The 18,079-nt window shown below is 43.9% G+C and overlaps 1 protein-coding gene across 3 annotated transcripts in view; it reads left to right on the top strand.

Moving 5' to 3' along the window:
* RAB24 (RAB24, member RAS oncogene family) overlaps nucleotides 1-12,042 on the top strand; it is a 34,279-nt gene extending 22,237 nt beyond the window's left edge. For all 3 annotated transcript variants that reach the window (XM_068277070.1, XM_068277068.1, XM_068277069.1), the window contains exons 7-9: nucleotides 7,176-7,226; nucleotides 7,553-7,615; nucleotides 11,226-12,042. In XM_068277070.1, the coding sequence (XP_068133171.1) occupies nucleotides 7,176-7,226; nucleotides 7,553-7,615; nucleotides 11,226-11,290 (179 nt within the window). In that variant the 3' untranslated portion in view covers nucleotides 11,291-12,042. The remainder of the gene's footprint in view (nucleotides 1-7,175; nucleotides 7,227-7,552; nucleotides 7,616-11,225) is intronic.
* Nucleotides 12,043-18,079: the final 6,037 nt, after the last annotated feature.

The raw sequence follows: 18,079 nt of genomic DNA, 5'->3' as shown, positions 1-18,079 counted from the left end.
TGGCTGCCTGACGCTCTGTCGCGGCTTAGCGGCGTTCCTCCTAGGGTCCCGGCTCGCTCCCACCGGTATTCGGAGCGGCGCGGAAAGACGCGTAGGTCACTTCCGGGTGCGCGCGCATCACGTCCGGGTTGCGTTCCGGAAGCTCCGCACGCGGGGTAGGGAGTGGGCGGCCTACTACGGCGTATTTAGGATGCTAGACATGGCGTCCAGCGTCCCTACAGCGGCAGACGGCAGCAGCCAAAGCAGCAGCAGCCACAGCACAGGCCAGGACAGCACAGCGCAGGTGGAGGAGACCTATCAAGCACTACCCCTCAGAGTTACAAGTTAGTACCCTGCCGGTACCTAGCAGGCTATCTGGGGGGGGAGGCCTGTATACTGTGGATACTCATTAGGTCCTATCCTTCCTTGCAGACATAGTGCATACGCAGGAATGGATCAGGAAGCGCCCACCACAGACAAGCAACAGTTTGATAGGTAAGAGTGCCCTAGGTGAGTATAGGTTTTAGATCACCAAACTGAGGCTGAAGATCTAAAAGACAATTAATTTGTCTCCTGACAGCCCCAGAAGATCGCAAGAGGGATCATCTGGCAAGTCAAGCTCCCGCAAGAGAAGCGACAGGAGTAAATCTCCTAAAGAGAGACGACACAAGCAGCCCAAAAATTGCTGGGCATGCGGAAATAGCACACTCCCAGATAAATTAGTATGTGGCAAGTGCTTCAGTCAAATGGCCACGGAAAGACAGCCGGTGGAAGTGTCACACCTAATACAGCGTGCAGTGCAAGAATCAATGTCGCAATTTATAGCAACTTTGCCTCAGCAAGCATCTGACCCATCCACACAACCAGGTCCTTCCACCTTAGGAGAAGATGGGGTTACAGTAATAGAGGATGAACTAACCGAAGCAGGGAAGGTCGGATTTGACTTCGCCCTCGTGGAACCATATGTAAGAGCAGTTCGCCAAGCGATAGAATGGGAAGATGATGATACAGACACAGGCAACGACACTAGGCAGAAGAAGACATACTTTAAACATTTAAAGAAGAAGTGTACTACCTTCCCGTTTATGGAAGAAATTAACGAGGTGATACAGGAAGAGTGGACCAAAGCAGAGAGAAAGATGGCCCTGAACAATCGAATCTCGAAGTTGTACCCACTAACGGAAGAACAGGCAAAACCATTTGATACAGTACCGACGGTGGACGCCTCAGTCATGAGGCTCGCAAAGCACGTGACACTACCAATAGAGGACGCCGTTGCCTTCAGGGATCCAATCGAAAGAAAGATGGATCAATATCTAAAGAAAAATTACACACTTTCAGGAGGAGCCATTAAACCAGCCATAGCGTTAACCTCTGTAAGTAGAGCCATTCAGGCATGGACAGAGAACCTGGAGAATGCTATCTCGCAGGATACTGACAAGCAGACGCTGATCAACTCACTGCAAGAGTTTAAGTTGACCGCAGACTTTGTAGGAGAGGCCGCGGTAGACCTAATTAGATCAACATCAAGAGCGATGCTACATTCAGTCACAACTCGGCATGCACTATGGCTAAAATCTTGGTCGGCTGACCCTACGTCCAAACAAAACTGGTGCAAGATACCATTCGACGGGAAAAATTTGTTTGGGGAAAAAATGGACTCTGCCATAACCAGGGTGACGGGCGGCAAATCTGGCCTCATTCCCCAAGACAGAAGAAGTAAGAAGCCGTATAGCAATCAGCAACCCCGATATCAACAAAATAGATTCCGCAATGCAAGATCTTACAGACCAGGGAAGGACTTCAGGAGGAACTGGCAGGGTAGTCAGGCGACCCTCCAGAAACTAAACAAACAGAGAGCTACAACTTCTTCTACAATCCATGCGCCTAAGAGCTTTTGATGGTGCGTCCGCCCAGGAGTGTCCTGTGGGGGGAAGGCTACGCTTTTTCGGACACGTTTGGGCGGAACAAATTCACAATCCCTGGGTCCTAAAAACGATCAACAACGGACATCGTTGGAGCTTTCGAGCGAGGCCACCGAACAACTACTTTGTGCCAACAATAATTCCGAAATCAGAAGAAAAACATATATTAGTAAACTATGTACAGGAGCGAATACTGAAAAGGGCAGTGACTGTGGTACCCAAGGAAGAGGAGAAGAGTGGAGTATACTCACCCCTCTTCTTCGTGAAAAAGAAAACTGGAGAATTAAGGCCAGTACTAGACCTGAGGTTATTAAATCGACACATAAGATTACAACACTTCAAGATGGAATCACTGCAGACAGTGCTCTTGGCTACACAGATATCAGACTGGATGTTGTCCATAGACTTGGAGGACGCATATTTGCATATTCCTATCCACAGGAAATTTCAACGTTTCCTTCGGTTTGCCATAGGGAACCTACATCTCCAGTTCACCTGCCTGCCATTCGGCATAAATACGGCCCCCAGGACATTTACCAAGATTCTGGTCCAGGTAGTAGCTCTTCTCCGCCTACAGGGCCTAAGACTCCACCACTACCTGGACGATATAATTCTACTAGCACAAAGTAATCACTTGATTCAACAACAGAAAGACATTCTCCTGGAGAAATTACAGGAACTTGGTTGGCTGATAAGTTGGAAGAAATCTCATCTTCAACCAACCCAGGATATGATATTTCTGGGGGCGAGAATCCAAACACAACTGAACGCAGTGAGACTCCCCGGAGAAAAGCTGGAGAATATAGTAAGGAAAGTGCAAAGAGCGTTAACCAAAGAATACATGACTGCCAAGGACTGCATGAGTCTGCTGGGTACACTTACATCCACCATACCGATGGTAAGATGGGCCCAGTGGCACTCGAGAGCGTTTCAGTGGGGTTTCCTGAATCAATACAGCAACATCAACCTATACCAAAAGATCCATATCACAGAGCATATGAAAGAAGGGTTGACATGGTGGACAAATCCTGTCAAGTTGAACAGATGCCTACCCATACTGGAACAGGAGAAGACAGTCATCACGACGGATGCCAGCCAGAGAGGCTGGGGAGCCTACTCCCTGACGCAGGTAGTGCAGGGCATCTGGAAGGACAAGGCCACGCAGATACCTGCCAATGTGTTGGAACTGAGAGCGGCATACATGGCATTGGAGACGTTGCTACCGGAGCTCAAGGGCAAGGCCATTGTGATCAGAATGGACAACAGAACTGCGGTAGCCTATGTGACCAAGCAGGGTGGAACGAGGAGTTTCACACTTTTACAAGAGACTGCCAAGATAATGACACTAGCAGAAACACATCTACAGAGTCTGACGGCCTGTTATATTCCGGGGAAACAGAACATCACGGCGGATTATTTAAGCCGGCAAGTGATAGACAACAACGAATGGACACTGAACCAGACCACCTACCTCGAGATCTGCAGGAGGTGGGGTTTCCCGGAGATAGATGTGATGGCGTCCCCCCACAACAGCAAATGCAAAAGATTTATGTCCAGATACCAGCACCACCTGGCGGAATCGGTGGATGCAATTACCTCACCCTGGAACTTCAGCAAGGGATATGTCTTCCTCCCCCCCCATACCAATGATTACCAGGTTGCTGAAACGCCTCAGTCAGGAACCAGTCGTGATGATAACAATAATCCCATTCTGGGCACACAGGCCTTGGTTTCCGATGCTATGGGATATGAAGATACAGCCTCCCTGGATACTCACGAAGTCGCAGAACATACTAATACAGGGACCCATACATCATCCGAATCCAGACAGACTGAATTTAACGGCATGGCTGTTGAGGGGGAAAGATTCCGACAAGCAGGATGTTCAGAGGAAGTAATTAGGACTTTGTTACAAGCAAGGAAAACATCAACAAACCGAACATATCATAGAGTATGGGATAGATACATGGAATACGCCAGAGTCAGGAACTTTGACCCAAAAACTCCGCAACCATGTCATATCCTTGCTTTCCTCCAGACTGGACTAGACAAGCAACTCAGCTACTCATCCCTCAAAGTACAGGTGACAGCCCTATCAGCGCTAACAGACGTGAGATGGGCACAGGATCCACTGGTGGTCCAGTTTATGAAGGGAGTGATGAAGCTTAGACCCCCAACAAAGACAGTGTTCCCTAGCTGGGATCTACCAACGGTTCTAAATGCTTTTACAGGTGCCCCGTTTGAGCCATTAGATTCATGCACAGTATGGGACCTTACCCTAAAAACGGTATTTCTCACGGCGATTGCTTCAGCAAGAAGAGTTTCCGAATTACAAGCAATTGGAATTAAAGAACCTTCCCTTGTATTTTTTCCGGATAGAGTTGTAATAAGACCCATGCAACACTTCATACCGAAGGTGGCTACAACATATCACTTTAATCAGGACTGGACGCTCCCAACATTCCAAGATTCTGAATCACAAGATCCTCACAAATTGGATGTTGGTAGGACTCTAAGACAGTACCTGACAGTTACAGGAACATTTAGGAGGTCGGATAGACTCTTCGTAATACCGGCAGGCTATAAGAAGGGGGAGTCAGCCTCAGCGAGAACCATTTCTACATGGATAGTGAAAGCGATTGTCGCGGCATACAGGGCTGTCAAACTGGACCCGCCACAGCAGTTAAGGGCGCACTCTACCAGATCGGTAGCAACATCATGGGCAGCATATGCGAAGGTGTCAGCAGACAAGATCTGTCAAGCTGCAAATTGGAGAACAATACATACCTTCATGCAGCACTACAAAGTCGATCCTGCCGTGAATTCAACGGTGGAATTCGGCAAGGCAGTATTAACTGCACAACAGGAGTCTAATTAAGGGATATTCTGAAAAATATGAATGAAATTGTTTGTGTGTTCTACAGCAAATCTTGTCCCTCCCTTCATTTGGAATTTACTAGTTAGATCCCGTAGGTGCTGCCATGGAAGCATTAGGAAAACGGAAAACTGTATACTCACCTACCGGTAATTTTCCTTTCCTGATGCGTCCATGGCAGCACATAGCACCCACCCATGCCTCGGCGAGTCCGAAAAGTACAAGACGAGGTGTGGGGGGCGTGCTCCAAACTTATCTAGTTACCTGTCCTATGGGAGGTAGGGGCGGGACCACTACCCGTAGGTGCTGCCATGGACGCATCAGGAAAGGAAAATTACCGGTAGGTGAGTATACAATTTTCCGTTATCTGTACAATGAAACTAATTTAAGAACACCCAAAAAGGTATCTGAATAATTGTGAAAGGTTCCTATCCTATAAAATACATTAGAATCTCGTTTATACAGGTCCTTCTAAAAAAAAATTAGCATATTGTGATAAAGTTCATTATTTTCTGTAATGTACTGATAAACATTAGACTTTCATATATTTTAGATTCATTACACACACCTGCAGTAGTTCCAAGCCTTTTATTGTCTTAATATTGATGATTTTGGCATACAGCTCATGAAAACCCAAATTTCCTATCTCAAAAAATTAGCCTATTTCATCCGACCAATAAAAGAAAAGTGTTTTTAAAACAAAAACAGTCAACCTTCAAATAATTATGTTCAGTTATGGACTCAATACTTGGTCGGGAATCCTTTTGTAGAAATGACTGCTTCAATGCGGCGTGGTATGGAGGCAATCAGCCTGTGGCACTGCTCAGGTGTTATGGAGGCCCAGGATGCTTCGAAAGCGGCCTTAAGGTAATCCAGAGTGTTGGGTCTTACGTCTCTCAACTTTCTCTTCACAATATCCCACAGATTCTCTATGGGGTTCAGGTCAGGAGAGTTGGCAGGCCAATTGAGCACAGTAATACCATGGTCAGTAAACCATTTACCAGTGGTTTTCGCACTGAGAGCAGGTGCCAGGTCGTGCTGAAAAATGAAATCTTCGTCTCCATAAAGCTTTTCAGCAGATGGAAGCATTAAGTGCCCCAAAATCTCCTGATATCTAGCTGCATTGACCCTGCCCTTGATAAAACACAGTGGACCAACACCAGCAGCTGACATGGCACCCCAGACCATCACTGACTGTGGGTACTTGACACTGGACTTCAGGTATTTTGGCATTTCCCTCTCCCCAGTCTTCTTCCAGACTCTGGCACCTTGACTTCCGAATGACATGCAAAAGTTGCTTTCATCCGAAAAAAGTACTTTGGACCACTGAGCAACAGTCCAGTGCTGCTTCTCTGTAGCCTAGGTCAGGCACTTCTGCCGCTGCTTCTGGTTCAAAAGTGGCTTGACCTGGGGAATGCGGCACCTGTAGCCCATTTCCTGCACACGCCTGTACACGGTGGCTCTGTATGTTTCTACTCCAGACTCAGTCCACTGCTTCCGCAGGTCTCCCAAGGTCTGGAATCGGTTCTTCTCCACAATCTTCCTCAGGGTCCGGTCACCTCTTCTCGTTGTGCAGCGTTTTCTGCCACACTTTTTCCTTCCCACTGAGGTGCCTTAATACAGCACTCTGGGAACAGCCTATTCGTTCATAAATGTCTTTCTGTGTCTTGCCCTCTTGCTTGAGGGTGTCAATGATGGCCTTCTGGACAGCAGTCAGGTCGGCAGTCTTACCCATGATTGCGGTTTTGAGTAATGAACCAGGCTGGTAGTTTTTAAAAGCCTCTGGAAACTTTTGCAGGTGTTTATAGTTGATTAGTTGATTCAGGTGATTAGGTTAATAGCTCGTTTAGAGAACCTTTTCATGATATGCTAATTTTTTGAGACAGGAATTTTAGGTTTTCATGAGCTGTATGCCAAAATCATCAATATTAAAACAATAAAAGGCTTGAACTACTTCAGTTGTGTGTATTGAATCTAAAATATATGAAAGTCTAATGTTTATCAGTACATTACAGAAAAGAATGAACTTTATCACAATATGCTAATTTTTTGAGAAGGACCTGTATAGTAAGTTGGCACAAAAACTGGTTAATGTGTTAATTGGAGCATTGAATGAGCGTTTTATATTATCTATTAATTGTAAGTAGTATTGTTACACTGTCCACACCTAAAGGCAGACCGTTTATTTCTACTTTCCTGAAGATAGCAGTTCCTCTGTGCTAGTTTCAAAATGAAGAGAGATCTATCTTCAAGAGCTAAGAAGTTTGAGAGCATGTTATGTTTGAGTGCTCACAACATGCCAAAAACATGTAATCAGACCTGTATGAAACTTCAGCTTCAGTAGAACTGTTCATGCAAAGCTCCAGTGCTAACTACTACTTTTTATTTTTCTGCAGAGATTAAAGCTCACCTTTGTGAGACATCCAGTAAAACGGGACACAGTGTGGGTAAGAAAGAATATTCGATTCTGCATTCACTATGGTCACCATTACATCAACCTTTTATTTACAATACATATATACAATACTACAAGATATGTGGCTGGCGGGTCACAGCTCCTAAAAGCCCATGTATGGAATTGGTTGCAAGTACTGGTGTGGTAGTAGACCTTTCCTAATGAGTACTTTTTAGGGTTTTGCCTTTTCCTAAACCCTTAACACCCCCACCTGCATTGGCCTTAACTTCCCTCACACTCCTATATCTCACATTAGTTACACACCTTATGACTGCATAGATCTTCCTGATTATTGTTTTTGTGTATTATATGATCCAGATGAGCTATTCCAGAAGGTTGCAGAAGATTTTGTTAATTACAGTGACTTTCAGGTTCAAACAGGTAGGTAACACACTTCCTTTACTAATAAACCTGATTTTCTGTTTGAAGTTTGCGTTTTCCTTCCCTCTTTTTTTTCCATTTTACCCTGGAAAAAAATACTTGCTATGGGATCTCTAGAAGACAGGACACCCAGAATAACTTGATAACACTAACAAATCTGATTTTAGTTACATAGTTACTGTAATTTGGTTGGAAAAAACATCTGTTCATCAAGTTCAACCAGAAAGTCTGGTATGACACTGCTCTGCAGCCTCACATATTCTTGTTGATTTGGAGAATGGCAAAAATACTTACAAGGCTTGGGCCACTTAACTTAAAGGGAAAAAAATTCCAACCGACGTCACACAATCGGCAAGCTCTATATGGCTCAGTTCTGGTTTCCAGCTGGTGTGTGTGTGTGTGTGTGTGTGTGTGTGTGTGTGTGTGTGTGTGTGTGTGTGTGTGTGTGTGTGTGTGTGTGTGTGTGTGTGTGTGTGTGTGTGTGTGTGTGTGTGTGTGTGTGTGTGTGTGTGTGTGTGTGTGTGTGTGTGTGTGTGTGTGTGTGGTTTTTTTTTTTTTTTTTTTTTTTTATATATGGGTGTCACCCACACTGCTGAATGGTGGTGGAAGGAATTCTTTTACATAACGTCTCTCTAGGGACTTGCAGGATTGCTACAGAGGTTTCTTACAGACTGCACAGCTTTAAGCAAATGTACTGGAAATAAAATTTACAGAGAAAACCTCTCAGTACCATCCGGTGAAAGCTGTAGAGAATGCCTGGAGGCCCATACTCTGCTGCATATGCTGGGGCAGCCCAGGACAGGGGGCATTAATCACAAAGAAAACTATATGGCGGAGGAAGGGGGAGCTATTAGACACCGGGAAACTGTGGTGGATGGATGGGGGAACCACTAAGCACCTGGGAATGCTATATGTTTGGGGGGGGGGGGGTTGGTCCCACAAGTCACCAGGAAATGCTATATAGTGGTGGGAAGGGGAACCACTAGACTTCTGGGAACTGTATGGGGTGGGGGTTACTAGTCGGCATACATGCCAAAGCTGCACAGTGAAATTTGGGAACAGGGCAAAACCCAAAAAATGTTTCACCCTGCTCCTGCAAAAGTCCCAGTGGCGTTAATTACTATTCCCCCTCCAGGCTGCCATGGACTCGGGGAAAGATGTAATTCGGCTGCCAGCTGTTGCTGGTGGACAAATTATGCTGTTTTTTTTTTAGTAATTTGGGCACCGCCTTTCAACGGCAAACAAATTACTGTCTGAGCGCAGCTATAGCCGTATTTCACATCCCTGCCTATGGTGCGCCCAAATTTCCCTGTGCCGTTTTTAGAGTTGAGGGAACTGTATTGGGGGGGGGGGGGGGGGGGGGTGACCATTAGCAACTAGGGAAATTTTTAAAGGTTGGAAGCGGGGACCACTAGACACCAGGGAAGTGTACAGGGGGAAGGAAGTGTGGCACATGCAAAATTGGGGCATGGCTAAAGGTGGGGCAAGAGCGCGTCTTAGTGTCCCTATTTCCTGGCTCTTAAATTTGGAAGGTATGGAAGCTCCTGGACTATCAAGAGGGTTCCCTCTACTTAGGTGTAAGTAGTTACTTATTTTGTTGTGTTTTTCCAAAAGCTCAGATTTGCTTTAACCACTTCACCACTGAGGGGTTTTACCCCCTGACCACCAGAGCAATTTTCACCTTTCAGCGCTCCTTCCATTCATTCGTCTATAACTTTATTATTACTTATCCCAATGAAATGAACTATATCTTGTTTTTTTCGCCACCAATTAGGCTTTCTTTAGGTGGGACATTATGCCAAGAATTATTTTATTCTAAATGTGTTTTAATGGGAAAATAGGAAAAAATGTGGGGAAAAAATATTATTTTTCAGTTTTCGGCCATTATAGTTTTTAAATAAAGCATGCTACTGTAATTAAAACCCATGAAATATATTAACCCATTTGTCCCGGTTATAAAACCATTTAAATTATGTCCCTATCACAATGTTTGGCGACAATATTTTATTTGGAAATAAAGGTGCATTTTTTTCAGTTTTGCATCCATCCCTAATTACAAGCCCGCAGTTTATAAAGTAACAGTGTTATACCCTCTTGACATAAATATTTAAAAAGTTCAGTCCCTAAGGTAACTATTTATGTTTTTTTTTTATTGTATTTTTTTTTTTTTTTTTTAAATTACAAAAAAAAAAAAAAAATTGGGGAGTGTGGGAGGTAATGAGTTAATTTATTGTGTAAATGTAATGTTTGTATATGTAAAATGCTTTTAGGGTGTAGTTTACTATTTGGCCACAAGATGGCCACAGAGTGTTTGTTTACATGCGACCTGTAAGCGTCCGGAAGGACGCTTACAGGAAGCAGTAGGAGGCTGGGAGACTCACAATGATCTCGCTGTTTCTGAAAGAAGCAGCAGATCATTGCGGGGGCTAGATCAACGAACGGGAATGGATTTTCCCGTTCATTGATCTCCGGGCGGGCGGCGGCGGCGTGCACGAGCGGCGGGTGCGCGCGGACGGTACAGATTTCTCCGTCCCTGGTTTTTTAGGGGGGAAAAAAGGGACGGAGAAATTCGTACCGCCGGGGGTAAAGTGGTTAAATTTCACTCAGCCTATTACTTGACCGGTCATGTCTAATATGTTTTTATGCATGGGAACAATGATAAATGCTTCCATTATAAGATTGGCAGCCATGGGTATGTTCAGAAATGTATATACTGTATTGGTAAGTTTATTTATACTAGCTGTAAGTTTGACTGGAGTACAGGCTTCTATTCTAACTCTAATTTTTTGGCAAACTTAAAAAATCTTCTGCAGAGTTTCAGCAAACCTAATTGAAGGGCTTGTTTTTCTGTCAGATTTTGGCAGCAGCGATTGTAGTGATCTTCTGAGCTCAGTTGTAAAATATCTGCATATGATTAGGCTGCCAAGGACAAAAAAATATATTTTTTTAGGGCGCAAGCTTAAAGAGAACCTGTACTGAGTAAAAATATATTTAAAATAAACACGTGAGGTAACTTCAAATGAACATTACATAGTTAACTTGCCATCAGTTCCTCTCAGAAGCTCACCATTTTCTTCTGACAATTATCCCTTCCAGTTCTGACAATATTTTGTCAGATCTGAAATATATCAGTTGCTGTCAGTAAAATATCAGTTGCTGTCAGTTATAGCTGAGAGGAAAACTGATGTACCAGGTAATGTCCATGTTTCCCTATGGCTCAAGTGGGCGATGTTACAGTTTAACTGTGTGCTGACCAGAAAGCTGTTATGGGTAATGGCCATTTTCAAAATGGAGGACGGAAAATCCCCTTGATCACAGTGAACAAACAGGACGCGGGACAGGAGAAAGACACTGAGGAGTAGACTACATGGAAGGTAAGTATTACTTGTGTATGCTTATTTTGACTTTTAATTTTCAGTTCAGGTTCTCTTTTTTTTACTGTGAATCCTTCTTTTCATTTCAATAAGGTTTGCACTGTTACTGTGCCAGCAAACCACACATCTGTGTGTTTGATCTGCTATACTGTTTAATAGTCTTGACCTAGTGAAAGGTGTGCTTCTATACTTCACAGTATTTGTAGACTCATTATTTGTATTATCTTTTTTAATAGATTCTAAAGGAGTGGATTTATCCCAGAGAAGGGATCTCACTTCATATGCCTGCTGCCATCACTAGAGGAGTGTTCCTGTGCCAACACCACCTCTTTCCTTCTCTAGGACATTATTTATGCTAGTTTTTCCTCTCTAAACTACGACAAGTCTTCTGCCATGTGGTTTTCATGCACCCTTATCGGAGAACACCATCTTATACAGATATTCCACAAAACATTGACTGTGCAGCATGGAACAAAATGGACAACCGAAAGGATACACTGGAAAGAAAAGCTTGGATGCCATATTGAAAGTGGTTCCCTGGCACAAAGCAAAACCTAGTGGAACACTTTTTTTTTTTTTTTTTTTCCCTCTTAAGTATTAAAGTATGAAGGGTTCTTTGTTGTAAAAGCATTACTTGACCACATATTGAAGGGCTTATCGCACGTTCTGTGAAAGAGGTTTCTGCAAGTAATTATATTTTTATTCTGGGATGGAAGACATTTATTGTAAAGTACAGTATGATGTTTACTGTAAAGGTTAGAGGGAACCTTTCTATTGCCTAAGCTGTCAGTCTGCATACCTCTGTACATAAGTGCATTATAGCTAAACTATTGTGACAACTGCTGTACACCATTGGCCAGTGACTTGAACACTATTTACTGCCACAGTGACGTGGAGTATACGTTTCCAGTTATAGACATACAAAGCTGCCCTCATTCATGACATCTCATTTTTAAACTTGTATGTGAAGAGGTATTTTTAAAGAATAAGCTGTTGGTTTATTTTGTTCAGGAATAAAATCAACTTAAAATAAACTATATTTGCTTTAAGAGATTTAGTTATTTGTTTTGTGAGTTTCATAGAAGGTGGGCCCGTTTATAGAAACAGGCCATTTGCCACACAGATGCAATTTCTGCCAAAATACATCATTTGCCTTTTTACTTTAGTATTATCGCTACTGTTCTGTTATTTATCAGCGCTTCACTGCCAATTAGGGGCAGGCTTTATAAGGGGTCCATGCTGTTCACATCTGTAATACAGTAAAATCCCTTTATAGTAAACTCTAAGGGACCTGGCCAAGTAGTTTTCTATATCTGAATTGGTCTTACATGGTATATTCATACAGATGTATGGGGACTGAATTTACTATAGCCAGGTGTTTACTATATCAAGATTCTACTGTAGTGGCGAGCAAAACGGCAGCAATGGAGAAAAGTGCTACTTAAAAGTAGCAGTTCAAACTTCTGTTTGCATTGTTACTTTTTCAGCATTGGGAATGCCCAGAAATGACCTCTGTTCCAGTGAAGTTCTTACTTCAGTTATTGCAACATTTAGCTGGGCTTTGTCATTGAGAAGAAAATACTGTTTATTGAGCAAATCTGCCTTCTGGCCTTTCTTCATGGCTCCATGCAAATGGCTTTTCAGACAGTGCACAGTAGTCGCCATGTCCCACAGGGATCCTGAGGCTGTATGGCCATACTGTGCACAACATAGAACACCAGAAGGGTGGTGGTGAATGTCTGAAGGTGGTAATGAAGGGCTCTGCCTCTGACACAGGAGACCTGAGTTCCGATTTTGGCTCTTCCTGTTCCATAAGCCTGCACCTATTCAGGGATGAGACATTGGACAAAACTCGCCAACACTGCCACTGCCTATCGAGCGTGTCCTCGTGGCTGCAGCTCTGATGTTTTTAATCCACCAGGCGAAAAGCACAATAATAATATCGTGTGTCTTGTCTTTTCACATGTATGTGGATACAAGTTTTATCACGTTAAAGGTTTCATAATCATGAATCCACTACTACTTTGAACAATATTCTTGCATCTGCAGTTTTGAGATTTCTGGGGACCCACCTGGAGCAGTTTAGCCTTGTAGAGCACAACAGAAAAGATGAAGGCACAAAACAGAAAAGCTCTAGGTGCAGTCCTCTTCTCTCCTTACAGCTGCCGGCTGTGCTGTAGCATCCTCCATAGGCTTCCAGTGTGTCACCTGACCTGCATCATGTCATGTGACACGTATCGAGGGCTGTACAGAGGATGCAGCAGAACAGCTGGCAGTGGTAAGAGAAAGGGCGTGATTCCACTTGAGCGACGCGCGTCTACGAGACGCGAGCCAGGTCTGCGGGGAAAAGCAGACATGTGCCATGCATGCTATGGGCTCTGCAGCCTCCCGCACCGATTCGGATGGAAAAGCTGGCCGAATCGCTAGCGGTAGAGATTCGGCTGGCACCATTGCACCCTATGGCAGAGTTTCCCCGCACTATTCGCCTGCGGGGAAACTGCGGATTTGCGGCGGTTTCCGAATTAAGATTCCCGGCAGCAAAAATTAATGAATTCCCAGGCGGCAATGTGACAGATGAAGTCATCTCTGGCTCCTCTCCCTCTCCTATTATGCAGCTTTGGCAGCTGGGGACACGCGTGTGTCCCAGAGTTGTTCGTAGCGGCAGGGAATCCTGCCATTTGTTTCTCTGCAGAGTGGAGGCTGGCAGAAGCAATGTCTGCAGCCTTCCCATTCTGCTTCCCTGCTGCTACGAACTACTCTAGGGGACACGCATGTCCCCGGCTGCAACAGCTGCATAGGAGGGGCAGGGGGAGGAGGCAGAGCCGAAGAGCCGGCTTCATCTGTCACATTACCGCCAGGGAATTCATTCATTTACGCCACCGGGAATCTTAATTTCACACATTGGCCGCGGTGAGACAGCCACCTAATTCATTTATGCTGCTGGGAATCTTCATTTCTCACATTGGCCGCAGGGGCATGGCCACTTCTAGTTTTGACCGGCCAGAACCCAAAGTGGCCAGACTTCGGGTTCTGGCCATAACCTATTCACCAAACCGTGACAGTAGGGCTGGTGCTTTCAAAGGGGGAAACGGATATATTGCCAAAGGGCTACCTGACAGGACCCCCAGGTTTCTCCCTGACTGAACTGGCGCCACTGCAGAGGGCACTCAGTCTGTGTGCTTCCATCTTCATCCCTGCTGCCCACCTCTTCTCCATGACTCAACAGTATGTTGCTTTTGTATTTACGTGCTGCTGGGTCAAGGAGAAGAGGCACCCCGCAAGGAGGAAGATGAAAGCACACAGACTTATGGAGGATAGCTCTGCCTGGGCAGGTGGGTTTGCTCCACTGTGTATACTCTGCAGGGGCCCTGGGGGACAATTTCCTTGGCGTGGAGGATCAATGAGGTGAGCAGCCAATATTATCTGGGGGGCAGGGAGGTTGACGAACAAAGGTGCCACCTAATGCTGATTCTGGGTGGAGTGGGGTATGATCAGGGGGACCCTATTGCGGCTAGAACCATCCATGAGTGACTGTAAATTACAATTGAATGATATTAGCAATAGATTTATAGAAATGGCTTAGATAAATTGGTAACATTTTCTTCCCTTGTTTTACTCTTCAGCCCATTATAATCACCTTTTCTTGATTATTATGACAGATAAATTAATCTAATGGATTAAAGAGTTGTCATTTTGATGTAGAATTGATTCTTTTTGGACAATATTCATTTGAATTCTTAAAATGCATCGATCAAGAATGTCTAGTTATTTCAATCGATGGAATAAGAATTGAGAGCTTTTTATTATGTATTCGCTCGACTTTTACTCAATTCATCAGGATGCTTATTTTGTGTCTGAAAATAGACCCCAATCAATTAAAGGTGATCAAATGAAGTAAAAACCAACCTGAAAGTATGGGCAAAAAAGTCAATTCATGGTCGATAGAATAAATTCAAAATAAATGAATCTAAGGATCGACAGGTCAATGAATCATCCTATTGATCAGTACATGGCCAGCATAAGTTGTTAGGAATGTAATAGTTCATTGCAGATTTATTTATTGATGAAGATTTTAACTCTATTCTTCAGTATCACCATTTTGTTACATAAATACATTTAAAGGGAAGGTCTAAGCAAAATAAGAGTTTCACTTACCTGGTACTTCTACCAGCCCCATGCAGCAATCTTGGGCCCTCGTAGTCACTCACTGCTCCAGTCCCCCGCTGGCAGCTTGCCAACCTCTGAGGTCGGCGGGCTGCATTGCGTACATTTTTATGCATTCCCGCTAGTGCAGGAACATTAACACATACATTTTTACGCGTTACTGGTTTAATGTGTAAATTTTTATGCATTGCATCACTAACACGTAAAAATGTATGTGTTAATGTTCCTGCACTAGCGGGAATGCGTAAAAATGTACGCAATGCAGCCCGCCGACCTCCGAGGTCGGCAAGCTGCCAGCGGGAGACTGGAGCAGCAGTGAGTGACTACGAGGGCACAGGATGGCTGCATGGGGCTGATAGAAGCCCCAGGTAAGTGAAACTCTTATTTTGCTTGGACCTTCCCTTTTAAGTGTGTATATAGCAAGCTTACTTCCAAAGTGTTTTTCTTTATTATAATGTTTAATCACCTAATATTAAAAAAAAAAAAAGAGTAGCCATTAAGGCAGCACTTGTTATAAAGGAGGAAGTATGTATTTATTGTGTGTGCGCCTGACCATGGTATGTAATGGGTTACACATGTAATACACTCTGGAGAACTACTGCAGACTTCACCAAAACCCATGGAGGGATACAGTGCCAGAGGAATGTAATAGACTATAGATGGCACCAGGCACTTATAATTGGCTGCATTTACTACAGACACACTAGAGTATATTTAACAAACAGTAAAGGAATACTATCAAACTTTATCAATTTCTGGCAGTAGCATAAATCAAAATTCCATTAAACAGTCTGAGCAAACACAGCATATCTTTTTGCTGTGCAGTATCTTTTTTGTTTTTACCTTATAGACTGCGTCCCCTGAGAAACTGACGGGGAATGGGGCAGCTCAATATGTGAGAAGGGATTCCTATATTACAGTGTAGCAGTGGATTTCAGCTTTCCCTACATCATAGCGCATTATTCAGCGCGTGACCCGTCGAAGTAGCCTGCTATGAGGAGCGAGAGACAACCGCTCTCGCTCCTACTCTGCCCAGCCAATCCGCCCCAGGAGACTTCCGTGTGTCGGGCTGCCGCTGCATCATCGTTGTTTGCTAGGCAACGGCAAACATTGGCTGGAGGAGGACGCGCCCTCCTCCAGCTAATGTTTGCCGTTGCCTAGCAAACAACGATGATGCAGTGGATTGGCTGGACAGAGTAGGAGCAAGAGCGGTTGTCTCTCGCTCCTCATAGCAGGCTACTTCGGCGGGTCACGCGCTGAATAATGCGCTATGATGTGGGGAAAGCTGAAATCCACTGCTACACTGTAATATAGGAATCCCCTCACATAATAAGCTGCCCCATTCCCCGTCAGTTTCTCAGGGGATGCAGTCTAAGATAAAATCAATTAAAAAAAACACTGCACAGCAAAAAGATATGCTGTGTTTGTTCAGACTGTTGATGGAATTTTGATTTATGCTATTGCCAGAAATTGAAGTATGATAGTATTCCTTTAAGGCCTTGTTCATACTAGTGTGCTTTTCAGCAATGCATATCAATCTGTAACATTGATGTGCTCATAAAAAGCAGACAGAAGCACACTGAGTGTGAATGAGTAGGAATGATCAATAAGATGCAAATACTTCCAAAATCATGCATATTTTTAGCTGCATATATTTGCATCAACTTGGAAGAATTTGCATATCTGATCATCCCTATGAATGAGGCCTTCGGCCCAAAGGGTCCATTCACACTGAATCTGTCACTGCCAGTTATAACTAAACAGACAATTGATGTGCAGCCCTATATCCATGTCAGTTCATATTATGTGTTTTAATTGAAAGCTTTTCACAGTGCACGGCTATAGAACCTAGATAGGTAATATGGGTGCAGTGGCTGAATATATATATATATATATATATATATACCCCAAACTCCTTCCCTTTATCTTCCTGGTAATATACCCAATTCATTATGCAGTACCACATTCAGTATTGAAGAAAACTGATTTTTACTAAACATTTTATCAAATTTGTATTCACTTAAGGCTGTTACTGTATGGCAGAGGTGCCCACACTTTTCAGCTCATAAGCTACTGTAGAAAGTCAAAATGATCTACCCATGTACAATTTTAGGAGCAAAGTTTTATATACAGAATGGAAAATGTAGTGGGGGTCAGGATATACCATGAAGTCCTTTGTGATCTACTCGATGGGCACCCCTGCTGTATGGCAAGCTTAAATTAACAACCAGCGAGGTAAATTACTGACTTGTGCAGAAAATACCTCAAATGTAATGAATTGTAGATTCAAAAAAATTAGCGCATTCAGTAAAATAAATTGTGAAGTATTTATCTCCCAGCCTGCAGCTGTCTTTAAAGGGAATGTCCAAGCATAATAAAAAATTGAGTTTCACTTACCTGGGGCTTCTACCAGCTCCATGCAGCCATCCTGTGCCCTCGTAGTCACTCACTGCTGCTCTAGTCCCCCGCTGGCAGCTTTCCGACCTCGGAGGTCGGCCGAACGCATTGCGTACATTTTTACGCATTCCCGCTAGTGCAGGAACATTAACATACATTTTTACACATTACTGGTTCAATGCGTAAAAATTTACGCATTAAACCAGTAACGCGTAAAAATGTATGTTAATGTTCCTGCACTAGCGGGAATGCGTAAAAATGTACGCAATGCGTCCCGCCGACCTCCGAGGACGGCAAGCTGCCAGCGGGGGACTGGAGCAGCAGTGAGTGACTACAAGGGCACAGGATGGCTGTATGGGGCTGGTAGAAGCTCCAGGTAAGTAAAACTCATTTTTTTATTTTGCTTGAACCTTCCCTTTAACCAACAATAAGCATTCACTAAAATATTAGAAAGGAGCCAGCCAATAGGAGCAGGCACTCAGTCCTGCTACTTCCTCCACTGGTGCAGATATACTGCTGGGCAGCACAA

This window comes from Hyperolius riggenbachi, chromosome 3 (assembly GCF_040937935.1).
Source record: "Hyperolius riggenbachi isolate aHypRig1 chromosome 3, aHypRig1.pri, whole genome shotgun sequence".
NCBI classification, from domain to species: domain Eukaryota; kingdom Metazoa; phylum Chordata; class Amphibia; order Anura; family Hyperoliidae; genus Hyperolius; species Hyperolius riggenbachi.
This window is presented reverse-complemented; position numbering and strand designations above follow the sequence as displayed.